Consider the following 16,138-nt stretch of genomic DNA (forward strand, 5'->3'; position numbering starts at 1 on the left):
CCCGAGCACTGTTCAGTATTTTGGCCATATCTGGAGGTGTAGAAGTCCAAATGAGCTGAAGTTTTTACATAAGAAATCTGAGACAATTGCCTACAACTTTCATGTTTTGGAGTGGCTCCAATTTTGACGTTATGAATGACGTTTTGGGCAGACAAGAGAAGATAAGGATTGTCACCAAGTCAAGAGTTGGGCACCCACTCATCAATTAGTCATCAAATCAATAGTTCTCAATTTTGGCCTATAAAAGGAGGCATTTGCCATGTAATTAGGCATCTTAGTTTCCAGATCAAGATCATGCTCTTGCTTTCTCTCTTTGTATTTTTTGTAATGTTTATGCTTTGCTTTCATTAATATCAAGTTTATGCCTTTCAATTCCTTTCCTTTGCTTTGTTAACTCTTATCTTATTTATGTTCTTATTTTGTTTATTTATTTTTCTTTCTTTCATTATGTCTAGCTAAGTTTATTATGTCAAGGTGAAAAGGTTATACTAATGGTGTAAGAATAAGTATTGTGTAAACTTAATATGGACTTTAATGTTTGATACTAACATGTTTTATATTTGTTATCTTGTTCACTCTTTAATACTTTGCTTGTTAAAGGACTAATATTGATTTATGTTGTATAACATTTGGTACAACAAATGCTTGGCACTTTCATAGCCCATTTGTATGGTATAACCGATACCTGAGCTATGAAAGGAACTTGATTTGTTGTTAACATAAGTTATAATCATGAATGCTTGACAAGATTTACAAGTATTAGCATTAATCGAATAAGATGACTAATGTAATCATGTTAACAATCTATAATCAGATTGGAACCTCCTTTGTGTGTGGTTTCCAATTGAATAATAAGAGTTTATACTATACTTGTTTGACATACCATTAGTGGATCCTCTAACCTTGACATTTGTTATTATCATCGTTTAATCCTTACATTAATATTTCATCTCCAAGTTCTCATATTCTTCTTCTTCTTCTCTTTCTTGATTATTGTTGTTGTTGTTGTTGTTGTTGTTGTTGTTGTTGTTGTTGTTATTGCTATTATTATTGTTTATAATTTGTATAATTAACCTCCCTGTGGTTTGACCCCGGTCTTGTTAGGTTATTTATTACTTCGACACTCCTGCACTTGGAAGAAGACATCAATCTTTTAGTCGTGTCAATCATCCATGACTTCTATTGAACCTCTATAAAATTATGATAACATGTATTAATTAACTATGTTAGATAAACAAATTTGCAAAAATATTGGTTTACCTCGAGATTATCTAACAAACCAATTACAACTTCTCATAAATATTAAATATTCATTATTAATTATCAATGTCCATACAAATTAATACATATATATAAATTTACAAAAATTATAACTCCGCAATACCATTGATAAAAATTAAGACGGACCTATTAAACAAGTTATTAATTATTTCAAAACAACACATGTAATTCGGTAATTCAATAAAGTTTCAACAATTTACAAACAAATACAATCTTACAAAATCTAAAACAAACCAGAACAAGTATAAAATTATACATTCATATACTACAAGTTGGTTTGAGAAATAACAATAAAACATGTACATCAACTAACAAAATACATATACTAAAAAAATAATAAAATTGACATTTAAATATTAAAATTTAAAAAGATAGAATTACTTACAAAAACTGATAAAAATCCGTTGGTGAATTAGAACATGGATGCTGTGACGAGAAGACTTCAAGAATATGACTTGTTGTGCTGAGAAGATGGAGTTTTTTTTTAGGGGGGCTGGTTATTTACAGTTGGGGAGAGTTGGGATGGGGAAGAAGAAGGAGAAATAGGGGAGGAGGGGGTCGGCAACCTAACAAGGCATTTTAAATCCCTCAGTGATTCCATCGGCATGTTCATCGGTGAATCGGTCACATCAATATATGGAGCTCACGTTCTGAATTCTTCGGTGATTCCGTTGGTAAGAAAATACCCCCCACGTCAAGGAACCGCTCCTTTTTTATATTTTCAACATTTCATCTGTAATTTCATTGGTACATACCGATAAAATGTTTCCATCGGTATATACCGATGAAATTACTAACGAATTTAATGTGATTGGTAATGGCGACCTCAAATTACCAACAGAATTATTCCATTGGCAATTCCGTTGGTATTAAGCAAATTTCTGGTAGTGTATAATTAATATAGAGATTATATTTCTAGACTTAGAAATATCAAATAAGAGCTTGATCGAGTTAATTTCTAAAATTTTCTTGAATTAATATATGGATATTATCACGGGGCAAATTGATATTTTGCCAATTTATAGGGTTTTTCAGATTTTTCTATAAATAATAAGGTATGCCTTTTATTTTTGAGTAGTTATTTGTTAAATAGAAAACTACATAAGTAGCATAACATAGAGCTAGCACTCTAGGAATATAAATCCCTCTCTCCTAAATAGAAATTTAGGAGATTTATCACTCGTGCTTCATATGGATAACCATTGCAGGTGACTCAACTAAAAGATTAATGTCTTCTCCCAAGTGCAAGAGTGTCGAAGTAATAAATAATCCGACAAGACTAGGGTCGAACCACAGAGAGGTTAATTGTACAAATTATAAACAACAACAACAACAACAACAATAATAATAATAATACTAATAATAGTAGTAGTAGTAGTAGTAGTAGTAGTAGTAGTAGTAATAAAGAAAAAGATGGAGAAGAAAAAGAAGAAGATGAGAACTTTGAGATGGAATATTAATGTAAAGATTAAACAACGATAACAATAAATGTTAAGGTTAGAGGATCCACTAATGGTATGTCAAACAAGTATAGGATAAACTCTTATTATTCAAGTGGAAACCACACACAAAGGAGGTTCCAATCAGATTGTAGATTGTTAACATGATTACATTAGTCATCTTATTCGATTAATGTTAATACTTGTAAATCTCATCAAGCATTCATAATTATAACTTATGTTAACAACAAATCAAGTTTCTTTCATAGCTTAGGTGTCGGTTATACCATACAGTATGGGCTATAAAAGTGCCAAGCATTTGTTGTGCCAAGTGTTATATAACATAAATCAAGATTAGTCATTTAACAAGCAAAGTATTAAAGAGTGAACAAGATAACAAATACAAAACATGTTAGTATCAAACATGAAAGTCCATATTGAGTTTACACTATACTTATTCTTACACCATTAGTGTAACCTTTTCACCTTGACATAATAAACTTAGCTAGACATAATGAAAGAAAAATAAATAAACAAAATAAGAACATAAATAAGATAAGAGTTAACTAAGTAAAGGAAAGGAAATGAAAGGCATAAACTTGATATTAATGAAAGCAAAGTATAAACATTACAAAAAATACAAAGAGAGAAAGCAAAAGCATGATCTTGATCTGGAAACTAAGATGCCTAAATGCATGGCAAATGCCTCCTTTTATAGGTCAAAATTGAGAACTATTGATTTGATGACTAATTAATGAGTGGGTGACCAACTCTTGACTTGGTGACAATCCTTATCTTCTCTTGTCTGCCCAAAACATCATTGATAACGTCAAAATTGAAGCCACTTGAGAACATGGAAGTTGTAGGAAATTGTCTCATCTTTCTTGTATAAAATTCAACTCATTTGGACTTCTAGAACTCCATATATGGGCCAAACACTGAATAGTGTTTGGCCTGGAAGACAGACGAACCTCTTTGTTGTTACTCCAATTTCGACTTGAAAATGGCATTTTTAAATCTTAGGCTCCATATGAAAGTTGTAAGCCTATGTCTTACCTTTCCATCCATATAAAGTAAACCTAAATATGAGATCTAGAGCTCTAGATATGACTCAATTACCGAACATTATTCCAGTTTGGATTGCACCGACATCTCTTTTCTAAGTTTGGCCATCTCTGTCCTTTTAATTTCAATTCTTAAATTCATCAATCAATCCTTTCATTTATGTGATAGGCTGTATTTAAAATGAACATTTACCACAAATTAAAAGTATCTTATATTATTAAATATGTTATTATAAAAATGCTTTAGTTAAGGAGTTATTGATACTTCAAGTGCAAAATGATGATACAAAACCTTGATAAAAATGCACTTTTAAGTACTAATCAGCAGGCCAGACAATTGAACATCTTATCGGATATGACAACCCAACTTTTAAAGAATTATTCAAAGCCGAAGAAGATCAGATCTTCAAGTAGTATATCCCTAAACAACTTTAGATCTATCTAACGGGATCCTAGGGACTCCCGAGTAATTTTGTTTTATTGTTTTTGTTGCATGTCTGATATTCAGGAAACCAACAGTGGTAACATAGCCTTCACTAGACAATTAGGGTTATTGATTACATGTTTTAATTGTTATTAGTGTTAATTGTGAATTAATTTCATGTGTTATTAGTGTTATTTTTTTCTAAAGTAATTTTTTATCTCATGATTTAAAAATTAATAAAAAGATTCTAGCTACTCTTTAATCTAAATCAGGCTTTATTTTTTAGATCTTACTAGAATCCACCATTGAACGGAAAAAAAATAGTTTTAGGTGGTTGCAAGGTCGCTGACAGAAGACCACAACAGCATCAAGCGCTGCTATGCTACCTTTAGCGTTGTGCGCAATGCCAGGTAGGGACAGCGCGAGGGCTACTGCCACCAGGTGCTACGGCAGCACTACTATCACTGCTGAAATTTTGATTTAGCCCTTCTTATATAAAATAATTATTTTATATTAAAATTGAAACACTAAATTAAATTAATTATAGAATTAATTTTTCTAATTAGATTAAGATTGAATTAAAATGTTTAATTTAAATTTTTTGAGTTTTTTCATATCCTAATAGGACTAGAATTTCATTATTAAATTCCTCATTAAAATATTAAATATATATTGAGAACATGAAAAGATGCCTCCCAATTTTATATGTATAAAACTAAATTTTTATTTATGGATAAATTGTAAGTCACTCAAGGTTATCGTTAATCGAATATGTTTAATGCTAGGGGTATATGTTTATATATAACTTGTTTTATATATATATATATATATATATATATGTTATGCCATGTATTGAATGAGACATGTTTCATTATTAAATTTCTCATTAAAATATTAAGTATATGTTGAGAAAATTAAAAGTTATCTTTCCAATTTTATATGCATAAAACTAAATTTTTATTCATGGATAACTTGTGAAAATGGTTAAGAGGAAATCTCTTCTGAATATGAACCTAGAAAAATTCGCAACACAACTTCTTAGATTTACTAGTTAGGTGGCCCGTGCTATGCTAAAACCAACCTTTGTTTTGGAATAAAAAAAAAAAGGTAAACATTTTTTTAAAATAAAAAAATATAATATTTAGAAAATTAGCTCAAGTGAGTTTAATAAACTTTGTTAATATAATAATATCATTAAAAAATAAAATATCAATAACAAACAAATAAAAAAAACAACAACTCAATGCAAAAGATGAACGCTAGTCAATATTATGAAAATATATCTTCACAATATTACAAAAACATCTCGATGATCTTATTTGTTAAAAAAATAAAAATTAAATAAAAATAGAATAATTTCATAGAAAGAAAAATAAAAAATATAAGACAAAAAAAATCAATTACTGTTAAATTTTTAAACTATAACTCAGGTTATAAAACTGAAAGCATTATTTATGAAAACATTGTGAGGGTTAAAATCACAAAAAAAAAAACACAAAGCAATTCAAAATATAAAAATACAATAAAAATAATACATGTTGAAATTTCACTAAAAAATAAATCAAAAGGCAACAATAAATTTTAAAGTTGAGAGTTAAATTAAAAGGAATAAAAATATTAACAAAAGGATAAAAATCAAAAGAACAAAGATAAAAAAAAAAATTACACTATAAATTTAGATTGAATGGTGAAACTAAAAAAAATGAAACTTCTATAAAAAGTTCAAGGAAAAAAATAAAAAATTACAAGAATAAGCATCAAATCTTAAACATCAAAACATAATAATAAAATGAATATACAATATTCTTCAAAGTGTTTTTTCACACTTAAAAAAACAAACTTATGCTCGTATTTAATTAAACAATTTAATAATCATTGTGTAAAGCAATAAAAAAAATCATCAACAATAAATAAAAATAAAATTGAGAAAACTAAGCAAAAAATAAAGACCAAGATATTTAACATCGCAATACGGATAATTTACGTGGTTATATTTAATGAATTCTTCTATTAAAATAAATTTGTAATAGAAACTAACACAAACATAAAATTTATTGAACAATAATTAGAAACAAACAATGCAAGGCTGCACTTATGAAAAGTATTATAAAAAATCAATATTTAAAAAAATTAATCTATATAAATTTTAAAAAAATCATAGATAAATCATACCTACCTCTCTAAAAATTAAACACATCCAATATTATTTAAAAATAATCATAATGTAATTAAAATATAAACCCAAAATTTATTTGAAAAAATATACACAAATAATTTATTACCCAAAAAGCAACGGTCTGCGTGCAGGCCTGCAAGGCCAGGCCCAAGCACGAGAATTTATTTTTAAAAAAAAGTTTAATGGGGCCCAAGTATTTCAAAAACAAAAAACGCATCGCTTGCGAGACCCAGAATTCGGCCATTATGATAGCTAAAAAAATAGGATTATTTGTTTTTTTATCTAAAATCTTATTTTCAACTTATTTTTTACCCAAAACACCCTAAAGACCTTATTAAATCAATTCATGTCTATCAAAAAGCCAATAAACCGCCCTAAAACCTGAAACAAAAATTATTTCCGAGCTCAAATCTGTTATTTTAGGTGTTTTCAAGGTAAGCCAAGAACTAATCATAACCTTCCTCATCATATAGAACCTTCTGACACAAAAATCGATTATTTTGGTGGCCGAAATCTTCCCTAACAACTAGTTTTTTTCTCTAAGCTCAAATCTGATGACTCTTTCTCGCTCCTCCCAATAAAAAATAACTGAAAATAAGAAAAATAAAGTTAAGTACAAAAATTGTATTTTCTTCAAATTTAAGAGACTAATCACATTATATCTAAAAAATATAAGGGATTAAAATGAATATTTTAATGAAATTTTAAACTTACTCCCTATGTTACTTGATATTTTTACTTCATTTCCTTAGCTTTCAATTCAACTCTTTCTTCTAAAAACAATGCAATTTGAAACTAATTTAGACTTAAAAGAGTTAAATCATGTAAAATAAAAATTGAAGGATCAAAGTGAAAATTAAAAAAAAAAATACAGTATTCTAATCAACAGTGTATTGCAAATAAAAAAAAAGATGGTGATTGCAGTTGGTGAAAGGCTGATACCATTTTAGTTAGTTAAACTGATTTCTCTTCAACGATCAACACCAAGTTTCAATCGTTAGACAAAAACTTACAGAAACATTCAGAAAATGAGTGAAGAAACTAAATCACCAGCTCTACATCCCTAGTGACCCGACCAGGCATCTTCTCTATCGGATCCTCCAGCGTTGGCAAACGCACCCTCCTCTCTAGTAACCCCCACTCTCGCTGTTCGATTGGTTCTTTAATCATTTTTTAATTTATTGATCAATTTTGATTGGATGGAAGCTGTCACTTGATTGTGAAGACTCCTTTGACTCATCAAATCAAGTTATCTCACATGGGTTAGCTTTATAGCTGTTCGTTTTTTTCAATGTTTATTGAAGTTCTTTTAATTGTGTAGTAATGGTGCTTAATAAGTTCTTTTAAAATGTTTTTTTGAATAGATGGATTATTAATACAAAGTACTACGCGGCTGATGTTGCTCTATGGATGGCTCATCTTCATGAAGGATTTTCAATTGGATCACTTCCATTTTACAACAAGCTTACTGCTTTGGTTATGGTTTTTGACTTAGTGATGTTAGCATTGTAGTTCTTCATAATATATTTGTGATGAATCTAATTTATTTATTTTTCATTTTTTGAATTGGAAACGATGCAAATGCTGCGATACCCAATTGGAGAAAACTTTAAAATTTTGAGTTTGGATGGAAATTATGCTTCTTTTTGTCGGTTTAAAGTGTAAATGTGAATTCTTCAAAACCCATTTTCCGAAAGGTTTAAGGTCTCAAACCTCGATGAAAAGATTGCTTCTTTTGTTGTTGTTTTTTTTTAATTGTTTATATGCAAATGCGTTAGAACACATTTGGAGAAAGGCTTAAAGTTTCAAGCTTCGATGCAAAGAATTTTCTTTTGTTGGTTTCTTATTGTTGAATTTGAAAGGTGGCAATCATGCAAGTTTTTGAGTTTCAAGCTTTCATTTAAATTATGCTTCTTTTTGTTGTTTTCAAGTGTTTAAATTGCCAATGCTTCAATTTGGGGAAAGCTATAAATTTGCAAGCTATGATGTTAAGTATGGTTTTTTTGTTGAACTATGTGCAGTTATCATCTCTTGTTGCACTTAAGGATTGGGTCGCTGGAACTGATATTAGCAACTTTGAGATATTGTTGTGTGTTGGGAATAAAGTTGATCGGATTCCTGGTCATCCTGTTCATGCTAAATATAGAAAACAGCTAAGGAAAATTGGAGAGTTGGGGTCTTTTGATAATCTGATTATAGAGTTTGATGAGTTTGGAATTTCTGAAACTTAAAGAAGTAGTTTGTTGGATGATGAAGAAGAGCCATTGCGGGAGATGAAGAGGTCCTGTATTGAATGGTGCACTGAGAATGGCATTGAGTACATTGACGCTTGTGCTTTGGACGTTGATTTTGACAAATGTGAGTACCATCTTCTATCTCCAAGTTTGTAATGATTTCAAAAGGGATTTCATGACTTTTCCAAGTTCCTGATGGATAGCAAATACTCAATAAATGACATTATGCAATATGTAGTTTTCTCAAGTAAAATCATGATGTTAATAATAATGTAGAACCTGATGTTTGTCATTCTACCTAACTTTTGATATATCTATCTATCTTTAGAATGAGAAGTGTTTTGATGGTTTATAATTGAGGTCAACAATTTTGTAGAATTTCAGTAAGGACATTCAACCTGCTTTACTGAAACTTTTTCCCGCTGATGGATTGAGAATTGAAATTTTGAAGTGAAAGAGAAGCAGGAATAGAACATGACTGGGTCTTCATGGAGATTAACATAGGACTTAGTCATAGATTTAGGTTGATGAAAGATTAACCAGGGAACAAACAAAAGTTGTAAGGTTTTAACTAATATTAAATCACTATGTATCTCACTTTTGGTATCTAGGAGAATTGCAATGCTCTTTCTGCTCATATGTGGCCAGCAATGATCCTGAAATCTGACAATAAGATATCTCGACCAACGTTACCTGATAAAGAAGGTGTGAATGGCATGCCACTATTATTAAATTCATATTCTGAGTTGTTAATTGAAATGCTAAGTGAAATGCATTCACACACCCTGCCCAGAAATCTCTGGAGAATCTGATTATGACTTTGAGTATAAAGTACTATCTGCTGGTCAGCTGAACCACGGGACGACACATATGGAGGATGGGTTTCTGCAAATGGTACAATTGCAAATGTTTCTGAAATAATTATATCAAAGAATGTGAGAATGAGAACAGAGAAAAGTTTGGTAAAGAAGAGATACAGCCCTCGTCATCAGCAATGGAATTGCTGAGTGATAAGGGAGTGGTGCCTAATGTACAAGAGCCTCGTGAAAATTGAGAGTCGGATGAAGCTACACCTTCTGACTTTGAGGATTTAGAACAGTTGATGTCTGAAATAGGAAATGTGCGTGACAGCTCAAGGTTGTGCCTGATTTTCAAAGAAGGTAAATGGCTCCTAATTTGGCCATGAAAATGGCTGCCATGTTTGGTGGTGGCAGTGATGATGAGGAGGAGGAAGTTGAATGATTAGATGGATTGGCTTGGACTCATTAGTTTAATCTGCATCCTTATAATCTAGTTCATGGTGATTTTGGGGTGGTAATGGTCCAATCTTCTACAAGGTAAAGCTTCCTGAAATTTTGTGTTGATCTCTTGATGTCACTTGTCGAGTCCCCCTTTCCAGCTTGAGAAGATAATTACTGAGATATCCTTATTTTGTACTAATTACGGTTAGATGAGGGTTTAATGAGTGTTTTTTATTTGAAAATATATTAAAATAATATATTTTTTATTTTTTAAAAATTAATTTTAATATCAGTATGTCAAAATAATTTGAAAATACTAAAAATATATGAATTTAAAGTAAATAAATAAATAATTTAGTTATTTTTAACAATATTTTTTAAACACCAAAACAAACAAATCTTTTCAGGGTACACGGTGCAGGAGTCTTGTTATAGTAGGAATGGAACCTTTACTATGTAGATTGATATTTCAATACTTGCCTTAATGGTTTTGTTGCAACAAAGTAGTCAACCAGAAAAAGTTTACATCTATATTCAATATAGGAAGGGCTCTTTCTCTCATTTGTTCAACTTTTTGACACCGGAACAATCACACCTGTGTTAGGCTGGATTTTTTGTAGAGACTTAAAAGTTTGAAGCTTCTTCGCAGTCAGATAATGATGGCACACAAGTGAGAAGTTGCATGGAGAGATGCCATCTTGCCATTGGTCAAGTTCTTAGGAAAGTTAGGGAAAGTTGGCTATGTCACTAATAAATCGAGTCATAAAGTTAAAACCATACAGATTTTGATGTTGTAGGGTTGTTACATCATCACTCAATTTTTATTATTTTTTTTTGAATTGTAAGTGTTTGGATTAAATTATATATATTTTAATTAATTTTTTGAGATTATGAAATTAATAATTATATAAATTTTTAATAATTTTAAAATTTATAATATTTAAATAGATAACTTCTAAAAGATGAATTTAAAATCTAATCGATTAAACTACAATATTAGTAGAATTCCATGACAGCAGGCAGGTTGTTGCTTATCCCTTTCGTTATGCCTAGGGGATGCATCGCTTTCCCCTTCCAACCTCGGATTTGCGGCCGACCCTGTGATGTGGACTTTGGAAAGTAAAGAGGTTGGTTTGCTTTCTGCAGGATAAATATCAATCACCCTTTTCTAACCTTTTGGAATATCTTCCCTTTTAAATCTTGGATTCATTAAATTGGATAAAATGAGTTGGAAGTCTAAGAAACTGAAATTCGAACTAGATGGCAAACGGGTAATGGATCAAGAAGAAATAATTTATCAGGAAATTGCGAGTGCTACAAGGTTTAGAAATTAGAATGAAAATTGAATAAGGGAATATAAATGCGGGATGATTGCACATGTTATAAGCTTGATTTATACTTGTAATCTATGCAAAGTGGAAAGTGAGTACAAGTTTCTTGATAGAGAATGAATCTTCACAAACATTAGTGTGAAGAATTGACTTCGAAGAAACTCTCCTCCATTGCTAGTAGAAGTCAGCCGCATAGGCATTTGAAAGGGTGAGTGAATAAACTGATGAGTGATTAGTTCAATAAACTAATTTTTTTTTATTAAAAAAGAAGAAGAAGAAGAAGAAGAAGAAGAAGTAAGTTTAAGCAGTAAAAATCAAACAATTTTTAAAGTTATTCTCCATCTCCACCGCATTACAATATTAAATAAGGCCTTAATCAAACTGTAAAATCACCTGTGGCAATGCGGATGACAATGCTCAAAACCCAATCCCTCGTTGTGCAAAAACTAATCATGCTCGAATTCTAACTTGGAAAGAGCTTAATCATTAAAATGGAGAGATATAAATTAGCATTAAAAATATCATCTGGTATCTAAAAGCTTGCTGATATACATAACTCATGATCTGTAATTTAGTTAAGCATGCATTAGACTAGACAGTCAAGAACATTTTACTCCTGCCAATCAGCTTTACAGTACGACCAAGGCGGGCAAAATTCTGTTTCTCTATTTGTCAATGCAAGAAAGCGACTACGTTTCTTGGGCATGATTGGTATCACTATTTTTGACATTGCAATCTTCTCCAGTGCTCAACTCAACCTCAGTGGCAGCTCCACCACCACAAGAGGCGGAGGAGGTGGAAGCAGGAAAATGACTACATTTCTGACACCTAGCCACCACCAAAATCTGGCGGCAAGAGGGACAAGAGGAATGAGACCCAAGCCATGTGTCAATGCAGACAACATGGAAGCTATGTCCACACTGAGGCAAAACCCTAACTTCATCTCCTTCAACAAACTCACCCAAGCAAATTGCGCACTCTGTTGATCCAAACTTGGTGGTGGCGCCACCACCCTCTCCGCTACCATCTCCAGCAGAGTAACTGAACCTGGGCAGCCGCTGGAGGTTCTTCTTCTTCACACCCTTGTTATCTTTGTCCGAAGACGGTGACCCACCGGTAACACGGCGGATGCAGGCACAACGAGCCACCAAAATAAGCCCCACCACACATAGTAACGCACACAGAAGAGCTGCTAATATAACCATAAGGTCAGACTGAACGTTAACAGCCGCTGGGGGCGCTGCCGCATCCGCATCCGCGGAGAGGATTCTTGAAAAGCGAGGCATGAGTTGTTGAAGTCTTGGGTTGTTGGAAGGTTGTAGAAGATAGCGTAGGGGAGGGCGAGGTTCTTGATATATATAGCGCAGGGCACCTTCAGTTTCTACTTTGAAGTGTGTTGGGTAAAGAAGTAATTAACTAGGAAGGATGGAGAGGTCGGAGGAGGCAGGTCCTACTTATTATGGATAAAGGTACCACCATACAAGTTCTTGTTTATCGTTTTCTTACAAGATAATATTGTTTTGTTGTTTATGTGCATGAGACGTTACAGAAATACTAAAGTGATTTACTATGCTGCTGGACACGTGTTTCTATTCATTGGAACAGTGTTTTTATGGTTTTACCCTTATGGAAAAAATAGTTATGCTTTCGATTGGAAATACAATTGTTTTTTTAAATGGTATATTAGTCATTGCAAAATTGATTGGGGCAATTTGATACAGACATTTTTTTTAATACATTTAAATAATTGTTTTACCCCTTAAGAGCAAAAAAATATAAAGCTTTTGTACTATTCCAAGAATTTTCACAGTTAAGTTCCGATAATATCTCTAAGTAGAAAAATAAAATGAACATGTAACGGGGTTTTTAAATCTTTTTCTTTTTTAAAATAAAATTTTAAAACTACCCTTAGATTCCAAGAAAACTAAGATTAGTTTCAAGGGTATCTTGATTCTTTTCTTTTAATTTTATTGTTATTTTTTAGTTTAGATAGGAGTTATTTGGTAATTTTATATTATTAAATATTATTAAAAAAAACTTTCACATGTGTTAGTGCGTAATGATCTTTGCACAATTCAGATGGTGTGTAAGGTCTTTTCTAATTACCGAAAACCTGCTTCCTTGGTAGTGTTGGGAGTGGCGAGTCATTCTCTTTTCAATGATGTGGCAGGTTTTAACAGAGAAGGTCTGATTAGGCTGAAATGGGGTTATTTTTATTTCTCCTATTTTCTCTCATTCCCTAAAAATTCACTCCTGACCTTTAGAAAAACAATTATGTCCTCTGGTTTGTGATTTGATCGATTTTGAACTTTCTTTTTTTATCACTGTTTATATGACTTTTGAGGCCTTTGAATTATTATTTTTTTCAATTATTTCTTTAGAAATTTTATTCAATTTGATTTTTTAATCCGATTTGGTCCCTCTACTTTTGATTGTTTTATTTCTATGTTTTATACTTTTCTTAATTATTATTTTTTTTTGCAATGTCCTTTCCAATTTTATTGCATTTGTTTTCTTAATCCGTTTTGGTCCTCATTCTTTTAATTATTATATTCTTATTCTTTTCTTGATTTATTTTTTTATCAATTTTATCCCTAAACATTTAATTTTATTTGATTTTATATCTAGTTTCGATCCTCATTTTTTTTTATCCTTTTCATAGTTTTTTTTTGTTTTTCAATTTAACCCCTGATTATTTATTTTTATATCATATTTGGTATGTATTATATGGATTTTTAATTATTTTACTATTAAATATTTTACTTTGTTATTTTTTTATGGTTGTCTTCCATTAAGGCAATCCTTTATTGAAATTTGAATTTTTCTTTTGAATTCATAATTTGATATTTTATTATTAAGCCCTTATCTTCATTATTTGTTCCATATTTCTTTTTATTGTGTTATCTCGATCTTATATCTCAAGTAATTGATTAATCAAGTTAATTATGGTTGATTCAGATTTGTTTTCTCAATTTTTTAACAATTGTTTTTATAATTTCATCATTTGATGTTGTTTTCTCAATTTTTTAACAATTATTTTTATAATTTCATCCTTTAATGTTAAATTATTGACCCTTAAACTATGTGATTTTTTCGCTTTTCTTTTTATACTGATACTATGTACATAGAGTGCTTGCATTATAGATCATATCTATTGTTGATATTCAAAGGATCATGAAGGGCGTTGTCTTTTTTATTTTTTATTCTAGAAATTACTAACACGTGTTAGGTCTAGACATGACCGCCAAACCTTAAATGTTTAAATATTCCCTATACTTTTAATATATTTTTTATATTTTAAAAAAAATATTATTGATCAACTATGAAGCACATCAATATACTAATATAATATTAGAGCCTGACTTGAATAGAAAAAATAAATGTTGCAATTAATTCTTAACAAGCAAATTGATTAGTCTAATTAAGCAACTTGTTTGTTTCAAGATCAATACCAACTTGTTTAGGCTGAAAAAGTTGACGCAAACATTTATTGGATTTGTCTCATTAACTAAATCAAGAATTGGTTTCACGGAAGTTATTATTGAAGTAAATCAACGATATGTTTCTGGAATCACGGGAGGTCATTGATTTTGAGCCAGCTTTATGTCGTAGAAATAGTTATTTTTTAAAATAGTTTTTTATTTAAAAATATTTTGAAATAATTTTTTTTAGTTTTTAAAATTTATTTTTAAAAATAACCTATCAAAACAATTTAAAAACAAAAAAATATTAAATTTAAATTTTAAAAAAATATCATTTTTTTACAAAAAATATTTTTAAAAGATAAAAAGAGTCAGCGGAGTGTTGAAGATTTTAAGTTGTGGGTAGGCGGATTCAGAATGGGTAGAGAAAAGGAGGCAGCTCCTCCTTGGTGTATTATTTTGGATAAGGTATCATACAAGTTCTTGCTTGGACCAATACGATTGAGTTTGAGACAACACCTTCTCTTTTGGAGTTTTGATATTCTATCATTATTGCAACTTTGAAATTAACAAGTCTAGAGGCCCGACTTTTGTCGAGTTTAGCTGGTCCATTTTTATTACACTCTTATCGTTAGGATATTATTGGACTAGTTTTATGAGTGCCGTTCTTAATTTATTGTTGGAGTAAAAAATAACAAGTTGATTATGATCAGGATTTCTTTTTTATATTCTCTACTCGAGAACAAATCCATCCATTTATCGTTTAATCAAGTATGATTCCAGGAGAGATTAAGACTAATAATTTCAAATAAATAATCAGAATGAAACATGAACTATTTTTGAAGACAAAATTGAATCAAAATTATAAAACAATACTAGGCTGTCGTGAGTCAGGATACTTTCGTGATCCCTCACCTCTCCTTTCAAAATCCCGATCGAGCAGGTTCTGGTCTAGTAATGGGAGGAGCTTATCCCCTTCCTCTGCACCTGGGTTCGAACCTCACCATGCACGTCTGTTACCCCCGCGGTGTCTTACCTGCTTACTGGGCTTGCAGGATGTTCAGTAGGCCGTGGGGATTAGTCGTGGTGCGCGTAAGCTGGCCCGGACACCCCACGTAAATAAAAAAAAAAAAATCTTGATCGAGCATCTCTAAACTATATAATTTAATAGGTTAGAATTTAATTTAATTTAATTTTTTAAAAATTATCAATTCAAGTTTTATAAATTTCAGAATTATTAAATATTTATATTATTATTAATTTTAAAATTTATAAAATTAATTAAGATACATATAAATTAATTTGAATATTCATATTAATTAAAAAAATCCCGATGGAGCAGTGGTTGAGTTGAATAGAAAAGCTGATGTTTCCGTCAACTCGATATGTATGTACAGAGAGGAGGTCCATCCTTATTTGAAAAGTGATCCAAATTAATTATAGCCTCAGCAACTTGTTTGTCTCAAGTTTGAACAGAAGAAATCGGTCCCAAATTCTTAAGGCTAAACATTGGTTGCATCTGTCTC

General features: G+C 30.8%; 1 protein-coding gene and 1 long non-coding RNA gene across 2 annotated transcripts; one reads left to right on the forward strand and one right to left on the reverse strand.

Moving 5' to 3' along the window:
- The first annotated feature begins 7,328 nt into the window (after positions 1 to 7,328).
- LOC105118502 (uncharacterized) lies at positions 7,329 to 10,083 on the forward strand. Its single transcript, XR_840957.1, has 4 exons — positions 7,329 to 7,646; positions 7,749 to 7,883; positions 8,406 to 9,323; positions 9,412 to 10,083. It is a non-coding gene; the product is annotated as an uncharacterized LOC105118502 (long non-coding RNA).
- Positions 10,084 to 11,673: 1,590 nt separating this feature from the next.
- On the reverse strand, positions 11,674 to 12,565 carry LOC105118504 (RING-H2 finger protein ATL80-like). The gene has a single exon (XM_011016470.1). It carries the CDS (start codon positions 12,474 to 12,476, stop codon positions 11,880 to 11,882), a length of 597 nt encoding a protein of 198 aa, XP_011014772.1. The 5' UTR covers positions 12,477 to 12,565; the 3' UTR covers positions 11,674 to 11,879.
- Positions 12,566 to 16,138: the final 3,573 nt, after the last annotated feature.

Source organism: Populus euphratica, unplaced genomic scaffold (genome assembly GCF_000495115.2).
Source record: "Populus euphratica unplaced genomic scaffold, PopEup_1.0 scaffold1982.1, whole genome shotgun sequence".
NCBI classification, from domain to species: domain Eukaryota; kingdom Viridiplantae; phylum Streptophyta; class Magnoliopsida; order Malpighiales; family Salicaceae; genus Populus; species Populus euphratica.

Coding starts and splice junctions, on each gene's coding strand:
- LOC105118504 (XM_011016470.1), bottom strand. CDS start 12,476: ATGCCTCGCTTTTCAAGAATCCTCTCCGCGGATGCGGATGCGGCAGCG.